Source organism: Punica granatum, chromosome 4 (genome assembly GCF_007655135.1).
Source record: "Punica granatum isolate Tunisia-2019 chromosome 4, ASM765513v2, whole genome shotgun sequence".
NCBI lineage: Eukaryota > Viridiplantae > Streptophyta > Magnoliopsida > Myrtales > Lythraceae > Punica > Punica granatum.
This window is the reverse complement of record NC_045130.1, coordinates 25,563,877-25,583,812: the sequence shown is the minus strand read 5'-3', so window position 1 is coordinate 25,583,812 and position 19,936 is coordinate 25,563,877. Positions and strand designations below refer to the sequence as shown.

The 19,936-nt window shown below is 38.3% G+C and overlaps 2 protein-coding genes across 9 annotated transcripts; both read right to left on the bottom strand.

Annotated features, from left to right (window-relative positions):
- Positions 1 to 911: 911 nt before the first annotated feature.
- On the bottom strand, positions 912 to 4,096 carry LOC116203523 (tubulin-folding cofactor A). 3 transcript variants are annotated; one of them, XM_031535276.1, is made up of 4 exons: positions 3,897 to 4,096; positions 3,624 to 3,825; positions 1,364 to 1,450; positions 912 to 1,276 (listed from the first exon to the last, which is right to left on the bottom strand). In XM_031535276.1, the coding sequence occupies exons 2-4, from the start codon at positions 3,774 to 3,776 to the stop codon at positions 1,175 to 1,177; spliced, it is 342 nt and encodes a 113-aa protein (XP_031391136.1). In that variant the 5' UTR covers positions 3,777 to 3,825; positions 3,897 to 4,096; the 3' UTR covers positions 912 to 1,174. The 3 variants fall into 3 exon arrangements, with proteins under 3 accessions (XP_031391136.1, XP_031391135.1, XP_031391133.1); XM_031535275.1 differs by having other exon boundaries at positions 3,624 to 3,784; positions 3,897 to 4,095; XM_031535273.1 differs by having other exon boundaries at positions 3,624 to 3,784; positions 3,885 to 4,093.
- Positions 4,097 to 6,726: 2,630 nt separating this feature from the next.
- On the bottom strand, positions 6,727 to 18,457 carry LOC116204975 (telomerase reverse transcriptase). Of its 6 annotated transcripts, XM_031537378.1 has the most exons (14): positions 17,976 to 18,454; positions 17,285 to 17,362; positions 16,613 to 16,678; positions 16,317 to 16,485; positions 15,075 to 15,439; positions 14,479 to 14,605; positions 12,905 to 13,049; positions 12,117 to 12,255; positions 10,776 to 11,617; positions 10,463 to 10,625; positions 9,838 to 9,891; positions 8,377 to 8,942; positions 7,652 to 7,924; positions 6,727 to 7,335 (listed from the first exon to the last, which is right to left on the bottom strand). In XM_031537378.1, exons 1-14 carry the CDS (start codon positions 18,300 to 18,302, stop codon positions 7,065 to 7,067), a joined length of 3,585 nt encoding a protein of 1,194 aa, XP_031393238.1. In that variant the 5' UTR covers positions 18,303 to 18,454; the 3' UTR covers positions 6,727 to 7,064. The 6 variants fall into 6 exon arrangements, 4 of the variants coding, with proteins under 4 accessions (XP_031393238.1, XP_031393235.1, XP_031393239.1 ...); XM_031537375.1 differs by having other exon boundaries at positions 10,463 to 11,617; XM_031537379.1 differs by lacking the exon at positions 17,976 to 18,454 and adding an exon at positions 17,743 to 17,953 and having other exon boundaries at positions 10,463 to 11,617.
- Between the last annotated feature and the right edge of the window lie 1,479 nt (positions 18,458 to 19,936).

Genomic DNA, 19,936 nt, shown 5'->3' with positions numbered 1-19,936 from the left:
AGGAACTGTCATAAGCCGTCTTCCCTCACAATGTTGATCGACAGATATGGAAGGTCGTATGGACTGTTGACTGCCCACCTAAGGCTAAGATCGCGACTGGGCAGTAGAGATAAAAGCATGTTCATCAGAAAAGCAGCTCTTGCGCGGATTGTCCTGCTAGACAGTTTCTTGCTTTTCTTTTGGGCGAGTCCTCACAGTTTAGGCTATTAATTGTTAGGAGAGACGAAATATGCCCGAGTTTGATTTCATTTTCAGACATTGTCCCTGTCCCTCAGCCAAACTTTGATCACAAATTAGGTCGCATTTTTCATTGTTGTGACTACCGCCGCATGATCATAGATGAAACGGGCCTCTCTTGGCCGGTCTTGAGACGACAAAGCCAGATTCAAGGTCAATAATTCTGGCTGACGAGATGTGGCCAGGGAGACCCCCGTGCACTCATGCTAGTGAGCCTTGAGCCCAGTTCTGATGCCTTGGTTCGCCCAACCCACACAACTCGTGTGCCGGCCCAGTGTTGGGTTCACCAAGAGCTCACGTATCTTGCACAGGGTGGCTGAGTGTTGGACTGGGTGAAGCTGCGGCTGGTTCGCTAGGGCTGGTTAACGGAACCAGGGCTTGCTGGCCCAAGAATGGGCTTCCCAGACTTTTCCTTTAATATTTGTCCGATAATTGTAGTTTCTTTCATAATTTCTAAAATTCTCATATATTTATATATCATTTGAAGGGTTCGCGAAGTTAAAAACACCAACTAAAAATGTGACTTGCAGCCGGTTGGTCTCATTAAACTCCATTGCTTGACAAAGTTAAACCATGTCATCTTTGTTTTGGAAATTCCAAATCTAACCCTAGCTTAAAACGCGTGCAAGTAAGTATATGGCGTTACCGTCCAGGCCCCAGGGCAAGTTGAGACAGTCACTCAAGCCTCGATGGGCATTCTGAGACAACTTAAAAACTACAGGAGGCAATTTGTGTATATCCTCAACCTACAGGGGCCAAACCGAAATTAGGCAAAACAGAAGAGTAATAATCCATGAAATGCTTCACCATAGCCATTGACTCACACAGCACAATAGTCTTGCAATCTTTGTTGTGCTCTTTTGACGGGACTACAACCTGAATTCCTGGCAGATCAAACTCTTGACCTTACAAGACCTGACACTAGTGATCCCGGATTTCAGGCCTCTGTGGTCTCAAAAAAATGTTCAACCTCTGTTATGGTGCTTCGAGCCTCCTTGATCTCCACCCCTTCCTTCTGATCCGATTCCTCCAGCTCGGCCTATAATCAAAGACCCTCGTTTGTTACTCAGTCTGCTAATGGAAATTAAAAGAAAAGAATCTTGAACTCTGCAGATTAGTTCAGTACCAAAGTAGCTTTAAGATCAGTTAAAGAAGCCTCCAATCGCTTGCGACAGTCCGGAATCATCATCCTTGATTCAGCAAGCACATTTTCCTGTTCCATATCAGAACATAAGATTGCAAATTTAGGACCATTTCTTACTATACTTGAAACTGCAGGTATTGGCAATTCAAGATTCAAATATATGAGCTAACCATACCATGAAGGGCTATGGAAGAGTCATATAAACATAACAGAATCAGGGAAGGCTGAATTAAAATAATCAGAGATAGGTTTCCAAAATAAATAAATAAACGGAGATAAACCAAGAAGACATTCTGTAACACTAGAAAGGGAATGAAAAAGGGTAGATACATTCAAACTGGAGCAGGATGCGTCCAGAGGGTGAGTGCTCAAAAGCAATGAACACTGTCTAGTGTCTACCAGAGCAAAGAGCCCAAGAAAAGGTTAAAATTAAATGATTCCCATTCATAGCCTGAAAGTTTAGAAAATTGCTATTCCCTCCCAAAATTGTGCCTAACAGTCATCTTAATATTCAGATGGCCTAAGGTGCAAATTGAACAATAACCAAGGGATTAATTTTAGGAAAGCGTTAGGAGGACGCTTAGGCACAAGCTTCAGGGCATTCACCATCCAAGATCAAGCTTGTCTCCTCAGTTGACAGGCAAGATATTGAGCTTACAATATAAAAAGAATCTCCTGAATCCATTGTTTTGACCATCTACTGGTAAGCAGTTTTTATTAGTTGAAATCTCTCAAGATCTCCACAAACCAAAAACACATGGATTAAAGACAGAAAAAAAGCCACTTGCCAAAAAAAAAAAAATATATATATACTGCAAGCAGCTGGTTGTATCTAAGCATCATAGTTTCCAGTTGCTTTTGCTCACTTTCTCTTCCTCAGCTAAGCAAAGATAAGTGTTTCACCTCACTCTATGATGGCCATGGATCAGTCCATCACATTTCCCAATTAACTAGTCCATCCTCATGATCATTTCAACTTAATTGAAGGCTTTATTATCAAGCTGGTCACTGGAGCTTCACAGAAGACACAATGAAAATTCTCCTCCCTCAACAACTAACCAATTCCCTCTAAATAGAGCTGCAATATAAGAGAACCGTAAGTTACATTAACACATTGTTAGCAGTCCACATCAGTATCTACACGTGCCTATGCTGAGAAACTACCAGTAATGGTCGTAAACCACAGTTGCATTCTTGATGATAAGTTCAAACTCTTCAGATAATCATTCTGTAACATGAGTCCTGTCCAATAAGCACGTGTTGACATATTTCTAGGTCTTAAGTTGGATCAGAAGACAAGTTCATTTCTCGTTATCATGGAGTTTAGCCTTTGGCCGTGATGTGGAAATGATAATTGAATAAAAACTATGTATATAATCTCACCAAAAGGATAGATGAGACTGGCAGGGGATGGCTGTCACTAGAGAACTGCTGAGCCCATGTTAGTAGAACTACAATGCATCGACAAGCTACAGTATGTCCTACATACTCACATCACAAAGGGTTTGAGAGACATGGAAACAATGTAACTCTGGCCAGGTCAGTAGATACATGTGGAAGAGATGACATGTGACTTCAGCACTTAGTCTTCACATGTATGAGACTTCTCAGGTCACCTATAAGTAAAGGTACCATCACTAATTCCAGACTTTTTCCCCGTTACTGGCAATTTCACTTTCATTCTCCACATTCTTGTCTATCTAGCCTTTGGTGACCAAATTATTGGAGGGTTGAGTCGGATTCCAACCCAAAGTTCGACTTCCATTCATGGTTTCAGGGCTAAAAGGACGACAGCAAAACTAAAGGTTCAAGGAGCGACTGAGGACTGACTAGTCAGAGACTATCAATCCCAACTCAACTTTCATTCATGGTTTCAAGGCTATTTTCAGCAATGAATAGTAAATAGTTAGTATTCACTAAGCACAGGATGCTCTCAACAACAGCACTCAGAGCTAAGACAAATGTTCACTCCCCTAGGCACCAAAGTAACGTAAGGAAAAAGATAATCGAACACACCATCACTCATTCAGGCAGGTAGGGCTGCAGCTGAGCAAGATACAGACTGGCCAAAACCACAAATTGATTAAGAAAGCAACGGCCTAAGGCTTTCTACGGAAACTATTTCAATCAGCAGATCAGATCATAGCCGATCGACTCGATTGAGGACAAGAAAGAGAGTTTAGGGATGGATTGATCGATTGAAAGGAAGGTGAAATGGGGTGAAGGGGGAATAGTTACGTACCTGCTGCTTAAGGTCGTAAGGGTCGGCGCCCTTCTGCTTCATTTCGGCAGTCTTGGAGGCTTCTCTCTCCACCTCCTTCTCGTACGAGTGGAGCTCCTTTATTATGCGCCGGCAAGTACCCGTCTTTATCTTCAGATTCCTCAGCGTCGCCATTGTCGACTCTGATTAAAGAGTTGGAAAGTACTCACTCCTATCCATCCATCTGACAATGAACGGAAAAGGGTTGCAAAGAGAGAATGGAGAGGGGATAGTCGCACGGACCTTTAAATTTACCTTCCCGGGAGGGAGAGACGATGGAGAAGCAGAAGAAGAATCCTCAGTCACACGCAGAAAGAGAGAGAGAGAGAGAGAGAGAGAGAGAGATGGCTTGAAATCGAAGCTCGGTCAGGATGGAAGATCAAAAAAGCACCGCCAGCAAGAGGAAGGAGAAAGGCCGAGAGGAAGGCAGAGGACAGTAATTACTCCTATAAGAGAACGGATCCTCCCTTCTTGTGTTTACACAAGGAAATTACAATGCGTCCGGTTGCAGTTTATTGATTGAAATTTATTATTTTGTCGATAACGAAATAATAATAAACTCGTTAAATAACAAATTTTTTGTTATTCAAGAAGAAATCTATTATTTTGAAATTTATTATTTTGAACATAGTAAAACTTTTATTAAATAGCAAAATTTCTTGTTAAATAGTAAGATTTTTATCTTTTTTGAAGGTTCTTTAAAATTGCACTTTTAAACAGTGTTATCAAAATCAGATTAGATGTTGAACCAGTCGAGATACGGGTTCACGGATTTGGTAGGTCAATCGGGATTCGATAGGTCAGACCGCACGTTTAATTAAAAATTATATAATACATATATTACTAATAAAATTATGATTAGTAATGATACTTGATAAGTACATAATAATTAGGGAGAAATAATAAACAAATAGAAAGAGAAAGTATCTTTATCTACTCATTTGTGTTGCAAAACTTAACAAAATGCTTATAAAATCATGTAAAGAGTAAAGTCAACATAAAAGAAGCTGGTAGCTTATTAGTCTAGAGGTTGTGCAACTTTACGTAGTAGGAGTGAGAGGTCTTGTGCTCTTACCAGCATCATTATCCGACTGGATCCCCTCCCTCCCCTTGGATGTGGCTTTTCCTCTGCGGCTTACCGTCTCCTACTGGCGGCAGAATCCCCGACCACCACCTAGAAGATGCAACTTTGGGTCAGATCGATCTTGCCTTCCGCCATTCCAGCTAATCCTTTGTGGCTTGTCCTTTTTGTTGTGTTTCCTGAACAGGTTTTTACTCCTGGGCCAATCACTAGTCTAAACCGACAAAGGAGGCTTTGGCAACCTTGGTTTGATTGTTTGGCATTGCAGTTTGGGAATAGGTAGATTGAATTGGTCTAAGGTTGGATTTTCTGGTGGAATCTTGCGCATGGATATCGGCCCAACACCTCCTGACTACTCTACTTTTTCTGCTTGGAATGAAGTTGGATTTCATCGCAGATTTATGGACTAGGATCAGATTTCCCCTTCCTAGTTAGTACGGGGGACTGTGATGAAATGAACCTAGTAGGTCAACAGCAGATTCTAGGATTTCAAGATGGCAAATGATAATTGTATCTGTATTTTCCTGTTGTGATTTTCCACTTATTTCCTTTTGTCGTTTGCCCGGCGTATAAATCATTCTATTTTGCTCTTATAATATACAATTTGGGCATTTTTCCCTGTATCTGCTTTTGACATGGATTTTTAATGAATTCACTTTACCCAAAAAAAAAATATCGTCTCCGAGACTCAAAGTTGCTAGTGAACATGTTGGGCATCTTTAAAATGCCAATGAGGTTGACAGTACTTTCCTAACAGTTTCTCCCTCATGCGATTACGATGGGGCTGCAAAGATAACCTTTTTCTAGTGCATCTTTTATCTTTAAATTTATTATGAAAAACGTTCGTTTCCTCCTAATAATTAAAAAATTTTAAATTTAATACTCATTGTGAAATTATTCGTGTTTATTTGTTAGCTATATTAGGAGTGTAAGCAAAAATCCAGAAGCCGAAAAACTCAGTCCAGTCCGAACCGAGAAAATCGAAAATCGAATAGAGATTTGAGCGGTTTCTTTCTTCTTATTCGGTTCTCAGGTTCAAGGTAAAAAAATTCACAGGGACCAACCCGACCCAAGTATATATGTAATTTTTTCAAAAAAAGGCCGCCATCCCCTTTTGCAGTATTTTGTCATTTTTTGCCTTTATTTGAGTTTTTTTCTCGTGTCCTAATTTCAATTTCATTCTCTTCACTCCCTCAAAATATGGTATTGTTGTATTCCATTTAGGCCATGTTTGTACGTCAAGATGGGATAGGAAATAAGAAGAGGAAAAGGTGGGATTTGGAGGATAATTTTAATCATAATCTTGTGTTTGGAGAAAATTAGGATATGTTAGTTGGATGTAGTCTTGAAATGACCAATATATCCCCATTTTCCCCCCTTTTATTCTTTTTTATAATTTCTTAATATATTGTTTTTTCAAAAACTGAGAAAGAAAAAAGAAAGAAAAAAAAATCGAGAGGGAGCTGGTGCTTCCCCGAGCAGCAGAGCACTATTAACGTGCAATGGCAAGTTTTGTAAATCTGAGGAGAAAGTAAGGATATTTTCGTCCTTTAACCGTTTTTATTATCCTAAACCGGGCTCAACCCAGTCCTGGGCCGGATATGGGCCTAATCCCGTCCAATCCTCTCCGATTTCCTATCCTAGACGTCACCAAGGATAAAGATTTGAAAAATCCTATCCGGTGTTACATTCAATCGATCAAACAGGTCATTAGAGCCAGAGGGAGAGAACAGGACTGTCAAGTTTGCGTAAGTTTGGGCTTTCAATTTTACGAATTTTTTCTTTTCATCCTAATTATTATTATATTTGCCTCAAGGCGACAAGCAGTCTAACATAACTATTTTTTTATCCTTTTGAAATATCTACGAAAATTATTTTTCATAATTTTTTACTATGTATATAGATTTTCTATCACTTTCTTCAAATTATTGTTCAATTTTGAAATTCCATTCAGCCACTATGTTGTAATTTATATATATATATATAGAGAGAGAGAGAGAGTAGTAGAGAAGCTTTTGCCGTTTGAGCACAGCACAATCTCTGTAACTTTGAGAAGTCTCGAGTTCGAATCATATACATCTCCAGTAAATTTCAAGCACCATATAATGATAATATCCAACGACCTCGAAATCAAAAGGGGTTAAATAAACATGAAGTCTAGCAAAAGCATCAAATTTGTGGTCTCATTCCACCAACAGGTTACCAACGGCTTTACAAAACCCATCATACCATCGATTGCATGGTTACTAACAATTCAACCCTCAAATGGAAGGAATCCCAGTTAAGAGAATAATCGAAAAGGTCGCGACCTTCTCCCAGAGAACATCTGATCTGTGGCATTATCAATATTGCACCTTCCAGATCACAGAAGAATGGCGACTATCGACCGCATAGCTCAATTCAGGTGAAATACTCCCCGAGATCCTGTGTTTTAACAGCCGAGACCTGAGTGATGCGAGCAACTGCTTATGCAACGACTGCTTTCTTTTCAGCACTCTTACATAAGCAACCAAACCGAGCCACTCAACTTCTCCTTTCTTCAACTCAAGAACTGGGCGGATATTGGGAAGATATCGAGTGCGCATTCTCCTGTGTATCAACTTTGTCATATATCTGCAAGCAAATCCAGAAGTATATAACTGGTACCAGCAAGAGAATAATGCAGAAATTAAGAGAACACTAGGGGACCAAAGAGTGAGTTTTTAAAAGAAGCTAACTACAATAAACAGTTTTCTTGGAAAACTTCTAGGAAAAATTGCAACTTCTTTTTGTCAACAAATAGGGCCTAAAACCATTTCTTGATAGCCAATGCTACACCCAATCTAGGGCACGGAGAAAATGATGCAGAATAAATGCAAATATTTCAAGGAGGCAGACGATTGCATATAATTAAAAGAAGAAATACAAAGATGGAGGAGGACGTCAATACCTGAAGGAACTTCTGATTATGTTAAAATAGAATCTCGGAGTAAACTTGCAAATGTAGGACAAGTCGCGAACATAGCAGTGAAACTTCATAGCACATAGCACGAACACTTGATAGACGTTTAATCGGACAACAGCTGCTGAATTTATATTTGAATCAAAGAATATCGCATGGCACTTGGGCCTAAGGAAGTCACACAACCTTGCCCTGATACGAGATGCAGGTTTTCCCTGCCAACAGACTGTGAGCGTGGACTGCAAATGGTTATTCAAGTACCTGTCAATAAATAAAGGGCTGTTCCTCATGCGATTTGTACATTAACAAATACATAAAGTACAGATATATGCTTAGGTATGACCTGGTCCAAGCAAGTATTGTTATAATAGCAGCCACGAATTTCCGCATGAGCTGATACTAAAGCTAGTGAATAACAATCAGATCCCACTCCTTCTGCTCTTAATAATGTCAAAATATGAAGTCATAAGCACTTACAAACTGCCTTACCTCATTTTAGCAAGCTCTCTATTCATTCATGCACACTTCGATTTAAACATTCTAATGATTTTCAAGGTGCAAAATCTGAATGTTTACAGTTTGACACAGCTATCAGTGTCTGTTCTGATGAGTTTAACTAAAAAGTGAGAAGCACTAATTTCCACACCAAGATAAGCTCATCAAATATAGGGAAGACGGTGTGGCAAACTTATATACTGGTAAGAACTTCTAACCTTGAGTAATCTGCCTGAATCTCAAGAGTACAAGAATTTAACAGCAGTCCACCCCAATGAACAAATTGAATACCATCCACGCTAATATCAGCCCTGTTTGACTGGGTCCTTGGCGTATATCCATCATCAAAATTTACCGAGAATTTCTTCTCGTTCATTTGGCAGTTAAATTCACGAAAGCCTCTCCTTAGCCTTGATAAAAGACTGGCTGCCTGCTCTCTTGATGTTGATAGGAAAAGGAAGTCATCAGTAAATCTAAGCAGCAGAAAGCGAGAAGAACATGCAGATTCATCCTCCAAGTGAAGAGCATTAAGAGTTCCAGGGCAGCTCTTTGTGGTAGATGAATCATCAACCACAGGTTCAGGAGCTTTCTCCAGGAATGGAAGGATCACATTTTGCTCAAGATACCCGAAGTAGAATGAGCAAAGAAGAGGAGACAGAACGCTTCCTTGAGGGATACCAATCCGTTGCAAGTAGAACTTTTTATGAAACAGCAAGATATTATGTTTGATATGCTCATTCAGATTAAACAAGATCTCTTGCCTTTTTACGGACTTGGATCCGATCTGATGCATCAAAAATAAAGCATGTGAGGCATAATTTAGCTTCACAAAGATTTTCAGGAAAAAGGAAAATACTACTTCTGCTTTCAGAAGGAACCTGAAATGCCGCCAACTAAACATGCAAATTGAACAGGAAAGGTTTTTGTGGTCCTAGGGCTGTTAAATTCCAGCCAATTAGTTTAAGCATATTATAGGTCGAGTTAACTATTAACCTATGATTTCTTAGAAATTTTATCTAGGCCTATGGCCTAAGAAATGTTACGTGATATATAACAATCTTCTGAAAGGTTGATGCATAGAAATTCACACGGCAAGAATATCAATTTATTAGACATCAGATTACCAAACACAGTGGAAGCAAAATGCAAATAGAATTGCATATTCGCAGGTATCTTGGCTTCCTCTGACCACAAGCTTAAAAACTATATAATCCACTTTTAAGAAATTGGAAGAGATGACTAAATGAAAAAAGTAACTACTAGGCCAAATAAGGAGAAGGCGAGTCTATAGATTATATTGCAATTCTCGTGACATGAGCCATCAATCAGTTAGCCTACCAAGACTATCCAGGAGGTCATACGTCACCTTGTCCACTAAAATACTGTTTAATAATGAATTAAATAGGAAGGAGTCAGGATCAAAGATCTCGACCTGTTTCAATCCAGCACTAACAAGAAAATGGTGCTTATGTTTCAAAAGTAAAGAAAAACAAAGCGGATTCGTACTGAGTACAATTGGCTGGACTTAATATATTCGTAGAGAACTATAAAGGGTCAGCTTTTGGAAGTGACCTCATAAGGTTAGAAAACTTTGCAAATTTACTACTCTCCAGGTCGTATATTAAGTCAACAGCAATTTATGCCAAAATAAACTGTAGAGGAGCTTAGAACTGAAGGACCTGCAGGCCGAGATTTTGTGCATGATAAAGCAACGGCAAGTAGGCCAGGACTACCTGGAGACATCAAAAGCGTGGTAACTTTTCGGATTTAGATTTTCCTATATGACCAAATGACTGTGAAAAGAAATCTGCATGTTTCCTGGAGATCAATGAAGGTGTAAAAGACAAGTAGCTCTGGGGAGGAAAGGAATCTGCACTATTGCTGAAAGCTGGACACCTTTTGTGCAAATGAATGGAAGCTTCCAAACCTAAGGAAAAAGACCTTGAAAAGATGCTTCCTTTTATAGAGGAAGAAATGATCTGATTCATGGCTTACCACACGTATCAGGTAAAGACAGTAGCTTGGGCTTCCATGGGAATAAATTTGAAGCAGAAGGGTCTGATTTCCAAAATTATCAGATAAGGCATCAAAAGAAAGACGAATAGAAAAAGATGTGGAGTTTATTTCTCTCCAATCATGGGATGGTCCAGAGAAAGAAAGAAGTACTTCAACAACTCTCAGACAGATAGCTGTATGTTTATGGATATGGGAAATATGCTAATGTTCACAGATAAATATGATGGAAGCCGGTAAATTATCTATTCAACTATAAGCCTGCCTGCCTTAGGAGACAACAATACTTACCTGGTTGATGATGACCCCATGAAAAGACTTGGCTATGGCATCTATATCAGCGGAAAAGAACTTGTCGCGAACCCACAAGGATTTCCTACTGCAATTCATTTCACATGATTCTGCCAGAGTATACACACGTCCTGTAATCACGTCTTTCATTATGCTTAGAAGCCTATCCTGGTCCACAGAATCGAAAGCTTTTACCACATCAGAAACAACAACATATACTGGAGGAATGAGAGATCCTCCATTCTTCAAACCAAGGAGGAAAGGACAAAGCTTTCTATAAACATCATTGTAATCAGACACTGTGGAGCCCAACCTCTCTGGTTCCCTTTGTTTTAGACTTTTCAGAACAGCATAGGTATCATGGAGAAAATAATTCACAGATTTGGAACGCTTAAACTTGTGTAACGTTCGATGCAGTCTCCTGGTCTTCACACTTTCACCAGATTGAGCACAGACAGAGGACCACTGCACTGGCATAAATGACGGAGATTTGAGATTGACCAACATCCTTAGCCCATTTTTCTTTGGTCGGAATCTGATCTTTGAGAACCCATAAGATCTTTTAGCCACAATGTTTCGAACAGCTGCATCCTCTAAACTACTAAACATCTGGCCTGTTAAGCTACCCATAGCTCCATTTGTCAGCTTCTTCCATGTTGATTTGCGATAATAGTATACCTCTTGTTTCCCATGTTCACTTTCAGTGACATAAAAGTTGGCTCGTAGAAGCGGCACAACGAGACATGAAAAGAACCAATAAATCCATCTTTCCAACATTTTATGCCTTGTATTTGACATTATTTCTCTCAGCTCAGTGCACCTTTTATGTTCTTCTACATTGTGGGCCCCTTCATTCTGAAGCATCAGACAATTGTACTGCCATGAGGAGGACGGGTCTGCTGAAAATGTAAATGTTGAAGCTTTTAACTTATGCAAACACTGCTTTAGTGAAAATTTCTCAAATCTCCGGAGTTCAATAAACTTGTATATGTTTCTCCTTAAAATTCTCCAATTAGATGGAGTTCCCAGCAGTTCCGGAGGAACTATACTCCTGCAAACAGCCCATACGAATGACACTACTTGACTTTTTGAGCAGTATGAGTTGATATCCTCTAAGTCTGTGGATTCCAGAAACTTTTTCTTGAGCCCATTACCCTGAAAGTGAAGATCATAGAGCAAATAAAAGAAATTTTCTGAATTAGTAAATAGTTAATTAGCATAGAACTCAAGAACTCTTTGTCAATGCAGATTAGAGCATCCATCAAAGGCGCATAGGACTCAAACTTCAGAAAATAACTTGTACACCTTTTAAACCCTCATATGCTTTCAGAGAAGTAGATAAAACCACATAGTTTCACGTTATGCCGATACTCATCCAAGTCAAGTCACAAAAAACCTTAAATGTTTTGGGTGCAAATTTCATTCTGTCAAAGATTGAGGTACTGAACTCATTAACTTTTGTAGTTGATACTAACATTTGGGTCTTTTTTATCCCAAAGTACAAATTGTTCTATGGACTTCCTATATCATTTCAATGCAGATTGGACCACCTGATATTGTTAAACTTTAGGATGGTCATATATGTCACTGTATTTGTTCAGATAAACATTCAAAGACTATATAACATGAACCAGAATTTGTTTGGGATAACAACCTCTGATATGTTGGCCACTTTGGCAGAGGTATCTTTATCTGATAATGGAGGAGCACAATGCTTTTCCAGTAACCTCGAGTATTGGCAGGACCTACTCCTACGAATAAGAGTCTTGAGCAAGTTGACCGTTGAATGATACCTGAGAGATGAAAGATCAACAATATGGATCACATTAGCGATAAAATACTAAAGAGAAATAACCTTAAATTCCATGTTTACATCAATGACTGTCCATGCAATTATTCAGCTCCTACAATGTATTACCAATTCCCCATTAACCAAGTAAGCTCCAGAGAAATTATTGTCTTTTCCATCCCTTCAAACACAAAATAATATACGCATTTTCCTTCCAAGCTTCAAAGCAAAAATATTCCCTGCTCATGCTAAATAAATCCACCAATTAGGAATTTCACGGCGACTATTTTGCTCAGTATATGACTTTGAGAGAATTAACACATTCCAGCACCGCCTTTATATTCGAAGAGGTCAAGACCACATCAGACATATTTTTACAGTTCAACATTTTCAATGCTCAGGATAAGCCATTGAATCTAAACCATACAAATACACGACATGTCAATTGAGACAAAAGAAATGCTAGTACCACTGGCTAAGTAGCTTGTATCGTGAAAAGCAATCAAAGTGGCCTTAAGTTGTTGATGATGCATATGAAAGTTGCAAGCAGAAAAACTAGTTGGAAGTGTAAATTCAAAACGTAGAGGACATCAAACTTATAGTTTCAAAGCGGAAGGATAAATATAATAAATCCAACTAAAACCCTTGCTTACAGGCATGATGAGTGATTGCCACAAAAAGCAGCCTTGTGGAAGCATTTGATTGATTGGGCAAGAGAATCTACATTATACAAGTCAAAAATTTTGCAAAGAAGAGACACTGAACCAGCAAAATCTGGCTTCAAGAGATTTAGTTCATCTATACATTATTAAGGAGTACATAATCCAGTTCACCCTAAAACAGGAACGGAACTTGCAAAATGTGATTCCATGTCAGAAAGTTGAATTTAGAACAGCCTATATTGGAAAACATATGAAACCATCCATAAATTTATATTGACTATGTGGACAACAGGGATGTGCAAATGGAATTGCTAATTTTCAATTATCTGCTACAAAAGATGCTATAGATAAGATTGATATCAATGACAGTAAAAAACCATGAAAGGAAAAGTTGAAGGATTAAATTTATGTGTGTGATATTCTATAGATAAACTTTTTGCAGCTGTGACTTGTGAAGAAACATCTATTACTATTATAAAGAGAGCATTTTCTTCATTTTTAAATTCATGAATATCTAATAAATAAATGTAATGAAATTACAAAATTTACCTATTATAAAAGTTTATCAACCAATTATAAATTAACTAGATTAGGGTAGAAAAGTCATTTCGCTCAATGTTCTCTCCTCTTCTTGCTACTTTTCTCTCCTTATCCCCCACCTTTCTCTCACACTCTCACCCTTACTCTTAATTCTTTTACACGTTCTCTCTTCCTTTCCAAAGTAGATAACTCCCCTCTCAACTCAACTTCCCCGTAATCTTCTCCATATCTTTTCAAGGAAAACAAATACCAATATACAAGAAAGGAAAAAGATAATTAGGAAGTTACAGAATATAAATTCTTTTTTATCATTCTTTTTTTTTTCTAAGTATTGTCCGCGCATGGCGTGGAGCCAGCGTTCTCTAATGTATAATATGAAACTTAGAGAAAAACTGGCCTCTAATGTACGATCCATCTAAAATTACCTTTTTCGGTTGGTATTAAATACTCATATTCTTACCAAGATTCTAATTCATTACAACATTAGAGGTCATAAATCAATAAATAATATATCTCAGCAAGCTGCTTCCTGTTTCCTTTTTTATTTGAGGCATTCTCAAGAATGAAAAATGTGGCAGAACTAGAATCTTAATTAACAAAAGAAAAAAAAACTTCAAATTTAGTACTTCTAGTGTCCCTCACATATTATTATAGTAATAGTTTTTATGAGGAAAATAAGATGATTTTAACCTCAATTTGGTCATGCAAATTGGATAAAAAAATTTTGAGATGTAAGCGGGAAAGAGACCAAGTGTTATGGATTTATTTCTTTTCCTTTTTTGCTTGGATAAGCATAACTTGTCGTGAACCTTAGATATACTCAAGACGCTTTCAAATTTTTTTGCAGCAAACCCAATGATGAGGCAAATGTTTATCGTACAACTGAAATCCTCTGATTAGTTAAATCTTTCTTCCAAAAGTCTTGTTACAATAGCAAGGTCAAGTATTTTGAGCTGAGACTGTTACAATGTATTATCATGCATATCTATTGTCAAGATGGAATGTTCACGAAACTCAAAGGATACGGCTTTTCGGGAAACCAGAGGAAGAACTCTCCAAATTATAGAAAACACTTTTTCTCTGAATTTGAGCCCCTTGATAGGATTTTCCGATAGCTTGTAATTGCAAACAGCATGAGCAAAACATTGGCATCTGCAAGTGATCATTATAATGATTACATACTCATATATATACATAGAACTCTACATCATCGCATAAGTAGTGAGCACAATAGGAACATGTAAATGAGTATTTGCCAAAGTCAACATCAAGACTCGGCAAAATTGTTAATAGCAGAAAGCATGGGGCGGCTACTTAAAGTATGATAGTATATCAGCCAAAGGTATTTAATCCTGGCATGAACTAAGTGTATAGTATTGTAGTGAAGGAGATACATTGAATTTAAGCATGCTAAAGGGGATATGTCTATTTTTTGAATTGGTCTAAACAGCATAAAACAGCAATTTTTGCTGATGCATAGATTATTTTCCTGCATGCCAATCTATGTCAACAATACCAAAGATATATGTTAAAATCAATCCATACATATTATTTTGAGAATCTACACTGAGACAGCATCTCAGAGCAATTAACATCCCAGGGAGAGTGTTAAAAAGAATACCTTCTTTAATGTGAATTTTGAGCTGCAATGATGCTTTGCAGGCAAACTAAGTGTGTCCTCACACAATACGCTGGAAGAGGCAGTAGCAACTTCTGCAACTTCCAGTCTTCTTTTCTTTCTGCGCCGCTGCCAGCTAAATGGTCTCCTACGCTTTCTATCCTTGGCTATGATCTGATTATAGTTTCCTTGCAATCCATTATTAGTAGCTTCTTCAATATTTCTTCCAATTGTTGTTGCGACAACACTGATCTGGTTATCCCCATTCTTATCAACATGCTCTTCTGGCTCGGTGCCACTTTTACTAATAGAGCAACCATCACTAGAAAATCTTGATTGATTTCCAACTCTTCTCTTCTTTTGAACTCCTACCAGAAGAACAGAATGCCCATAAATTAGCAATAAGATGAACCTTATCAAACTCCAGGAATTATACAAGAAAACCCTTGGGAGAGGAAGAGACCAGACAAAACTTAGTCGATTAAGTATTAGTGTTTGCAAGCTTGGAAAGCAATTTTACGTTAGAAAATGCTGTAAGATACAAACAAGCAATGTAAGTCATTCATAATGGGAAGTCAGATGAAATTGACTAAACCAAGAAGGTCCTGTCGAAAGCATATGACTAAACTGCCAAAATTAACAAACGGATTCATAGAAAACCAGAGTTCAAACTAACTGTGCATGTTTTGTACACTGCAGCAAAGACGAAACTAAAGATGAATGTTTCATTAACTTTTAAGTATCAGAACCCAATCCAGTACCAACTAAATTTAGAAAACAATTCTAATGACTCACATAAATGTGCGCTTTAAGCACTGGAATAAGTTGAGATTAGCATTAAAAATATCACTAACAAGGAAATTGATGTCTCACCAATCAATTAATACATTAATTAAGTTTGACAGTGACTCCGACATTTTTCCTCTAGATTTCCAGTCCTTTCATAATTTCGGATGTTATTTCACATACTAACTTCTCATCACCAACAAAAGAGATATTTCATCCAAAACTACATCCTTTGACGTCACTACACCAAACACGTAAATACCCCTTTAGATATGAAATATTCTTCCAAGATAAACATAAAAGTCAATCTGTATGCAGCCTCATATTTACTCTAGAGGGCATATTGAAGAGCACAACACAAGGACAAAATTATATCATTGTAGAAGACTGAGATTTTGTAGACTATATGTAACCAATCCACAAAAAAAAAATGAATGAAAGAAAGAAAGAAATGTCTACCAGATTGGATGACTGAAGGATGTTGAAAAAAACAGTCTGATGTAGGCTTGTACAGTTTATGCCTCAATCTGGTTATAGGAGGTCCAGCCACCTGACAATATTTCACACCAGACATTGGCAGAAATATTGATGCATTGCTAAGGAGATAACTCATGAAGGGGCCACCGGCCTGCAAAATAGCATCTGAAATGAACTTCCAGGACCCAACTATGATCATCTAGTAAAGTTGAATATCAAATGTAGGAAAGGAGGCCGGGCAAAGCAATAGGTTGAAGGAACTTAAGGTGGTGGCATACCCTTTCTGAAAGAAGGCACCAGGCTGAACTTGCTAAAAGTTCTAAAGTAGCACTTGTCCGGTCAAGCTGCCAGAAAATACAAATTAGTTACCACGGGTAATGGTAGATTCAGATCTGCACACAATGGAAATTTTTTCAAATCATACACCATCAGCATGTGCAGAAGTAAGGCTTCCAATCAGTAATGTAAACTGAAGTAGAAAAATAGAAAATATATTTTGAAACTCATGGAGATAATCATTCCAAAATCATACACCATCGGCAATTAGAGAAATGAGGATTGCAATCAATAATGGAACCATAACAAGAGAATATTAGATAGAAATACTCCCATAATCTCATAATCACCCCTTATTCAAATGGAAGACAGTGATGACCTAACATGGAGCTATAACAGCTCATTGAATCTCCCAAAACATTTAACTTCAAATTGAAATGCTTATCAGGGATATAAAAAAAAATGCTAGAGATACTTATCAATATATATAGTCATAGCTAAGAAACGTGGCAAATATTCGCATAAGAAAAAGCCACTGCATTGCTCAGTCATTCATCACTGATAGGAACTCAAAATAAATGATGCAGCCAGCCATCCGGAACATGAACAAAGCCCAACAATGATACTTCCCCTGAATATGATATTCTCTCGTTTTCCACACAAGAATTTCATACCTTATCATAACCATTGCATATCACATTTGCCGAAGGCGTATTCTCCATACGCAGCTTCATAATCACATTCACTACGATCTAAATAAAAGAAGAGATTAGTCAATATCCAGGAGACATCATTTACTATTGTAAATTGTCATGTAATCTGCTGTCTTCACACAGAAACCATTCACATTTCAACCAGAAATGATCGGAAAGATATTAGACACCACCATGAGATGTTTATGTAGCTCCCTACCCTGGCATTTGACAACTGCATTCATAAAATCAAAGAATGTCCAGCTACCCACTTTAATCATCAAAGCAAAGTGTCCATTTTGAATAGGTTCCTTTCGTTGTAAACAAAATCCGTGAATACTGTAGATCCATGGAAGCGGCACAAACAATCAGATCACAAACACATCGATACCGACGGAATTAGGAGATATAGCTCTGGGATAACCAAACAGAAACTTTACCCACTAGAGGGAGCAAAATTCTGGGGTTACTGACTGACAGGAAAGAAAGCTCAAAGCTGATCGAAGAGAGAAACCAGAAAAAGGAAAGGCACCAAAATCCGTCAGCTGAGCAAGCGATCCACTTCAGGAAAACTTCAGGACTACTATTTCTCTCGCTCACAGGTAAGAAGAACAGCAAACGAAGGCACGAACAAGTTCAGGCAGTTACAGACAGACAGAGAGACAAAGAGAACCTGGCGCTGAGTACGGACGATGACGACATCGTAGCCGCCAGAGTAGGGAGGTACATTGTCGTCAACGACGACGAAGCACTGACTGAGGAGCTTCCGATAGTCCTGCGGGTCGTCTGGTCTGAGGAGAAACGACGCGGCCTCTGCTTCCCCCACTCCGCAGCTGCAGCCGAGGCAACGTCTCCATTTGCACCGGGCGCATCTCTCGCAAATGGCAGCAGCGAGCGGTGGCGGAGGAGGAAGCAGTGACACGATCATTTGGAGAAGGGGCCGCGCCCGGCCGCCGAAGAGGCGCCAGAGAACCTCCGGCACCCTCTGCTTCTTTGGCATTTGATCGCGGCGGAGGAGAGGAGAGTTCGCGTTCGGGGTCCCACCGTCGAGCTTCTGGCGGGCATTCGAAATCAGGAAGGACGAGGGAAGCTCGTAGAGGAAGCTTTACGAACGAATGAATGAAAGCGGCTTTTTCTTAGCTGGTGCTTTTACTGGAAGCACTTTCGGCCCAGCCACTTGGTTTGCGTAGGCGGGAATCGGGTTGGGGCAAAACACACTAATATCCGATTTAGTCGGGTCACACATGCGGAGACCCGAACCGGAATTTGGGTGGGGTGGGGAACCCAATGTGCATCTAGATGATGATTGGGTTTACCCATTCAAAAAATAAATGGAGAAAGACGTTTTGATCCTTGATTTTTACCATTTTTACCATTTTGGTCCTAAATCATTTTTTTACCATTCTAATCCTAAACATTTCACCTTTTTTGCCACTTTAGTCCTACCATTAACTTCTCTGTTAAAAGTCTACTGACGTGTATTTTATTTCTAGTTTAATATTTTTAATTAAAAAATACCTTTTAAATTATTTAAAAAAAAGGGTCAAAAGGGTCTTGCTGAAGGGGTGGCGGAGAGGGAGGTAGATAGGGACTTCCAGTGGCCTCAACGCTACCTCCCTCTTCGACAGTTCCCATCGCTTTCGATCTTCCATTTTTTTTAAAAAAAAATTAATATTGAAAAATATTAATTTTTATTTTGGAAAATATCGCTCGCATGGCTTTCTCCTATTAGCTCCAAAAATCCATGATGACATCCTTTAAGGGAAAACGTAACAATAGGATTAAAGTGGCAAAAATGTGAAAGGTTAAGAACCATATTGGCTAGAAAAAGTTTAGGACAAAAGTGACAAAAACGCTAAAAACTGATGACTAAATGTGTCGTTTTCCAAAAAAATTATAAACAAATTAGGCTTTTACTTTTTAGATCAGTTCTATAAATTTTGAAAATCGCGAAATCTAGTACTATGTTTGGCTGAGTATGATTGGCATTCCGTGATGAATTAATTACATATGTAATGCAGCTTAAGTTGTTTTTTTTTTGTGATATGCCCTAGAGCCGGTTTATGTATTTGAATAATTCCTTTTATGGTAATGAAGTTTATTCTATTATGGTCTATGTTTATTGTAATAAAGTCATTAAAATATTTTGAATGCTTCATTCTTAAAGAGTTAAGAATACGAGTGACGGAGTAATTCGGTAATAATATTTTTAAACTGTTCACGATTGTATGAGACTTAATTGAGCATTATCTCTCTAGATGGATCGTCACCTCTGTCTGTATCCATAATTGGTATATAGATACTAATGAAGATGGAGTAGTGAGTCTCATGTTATTTAACAATTATTGTTAGGATAGACATACTTAGATAATATTCATACAGTAACTTACTAATGTCAATGAATATTATATAGATCGTATTAGTGCTAGTCCTTAGATCTAAAATGGAACGCTATCTCATGTATAGGTAATTAGAATTTGCTACTGCTAATGTATTTGTGATTAACATGAGTATTCGGCAAATAACGGTTCTAGTTAGTTATACTTGGAGATATGTATCTGAGCAAGACGAGATTCACCAACCTGAGTAAATAGGGAAAAGGTCTTGTGGATGTGAATTTTATTCTGGATCGAG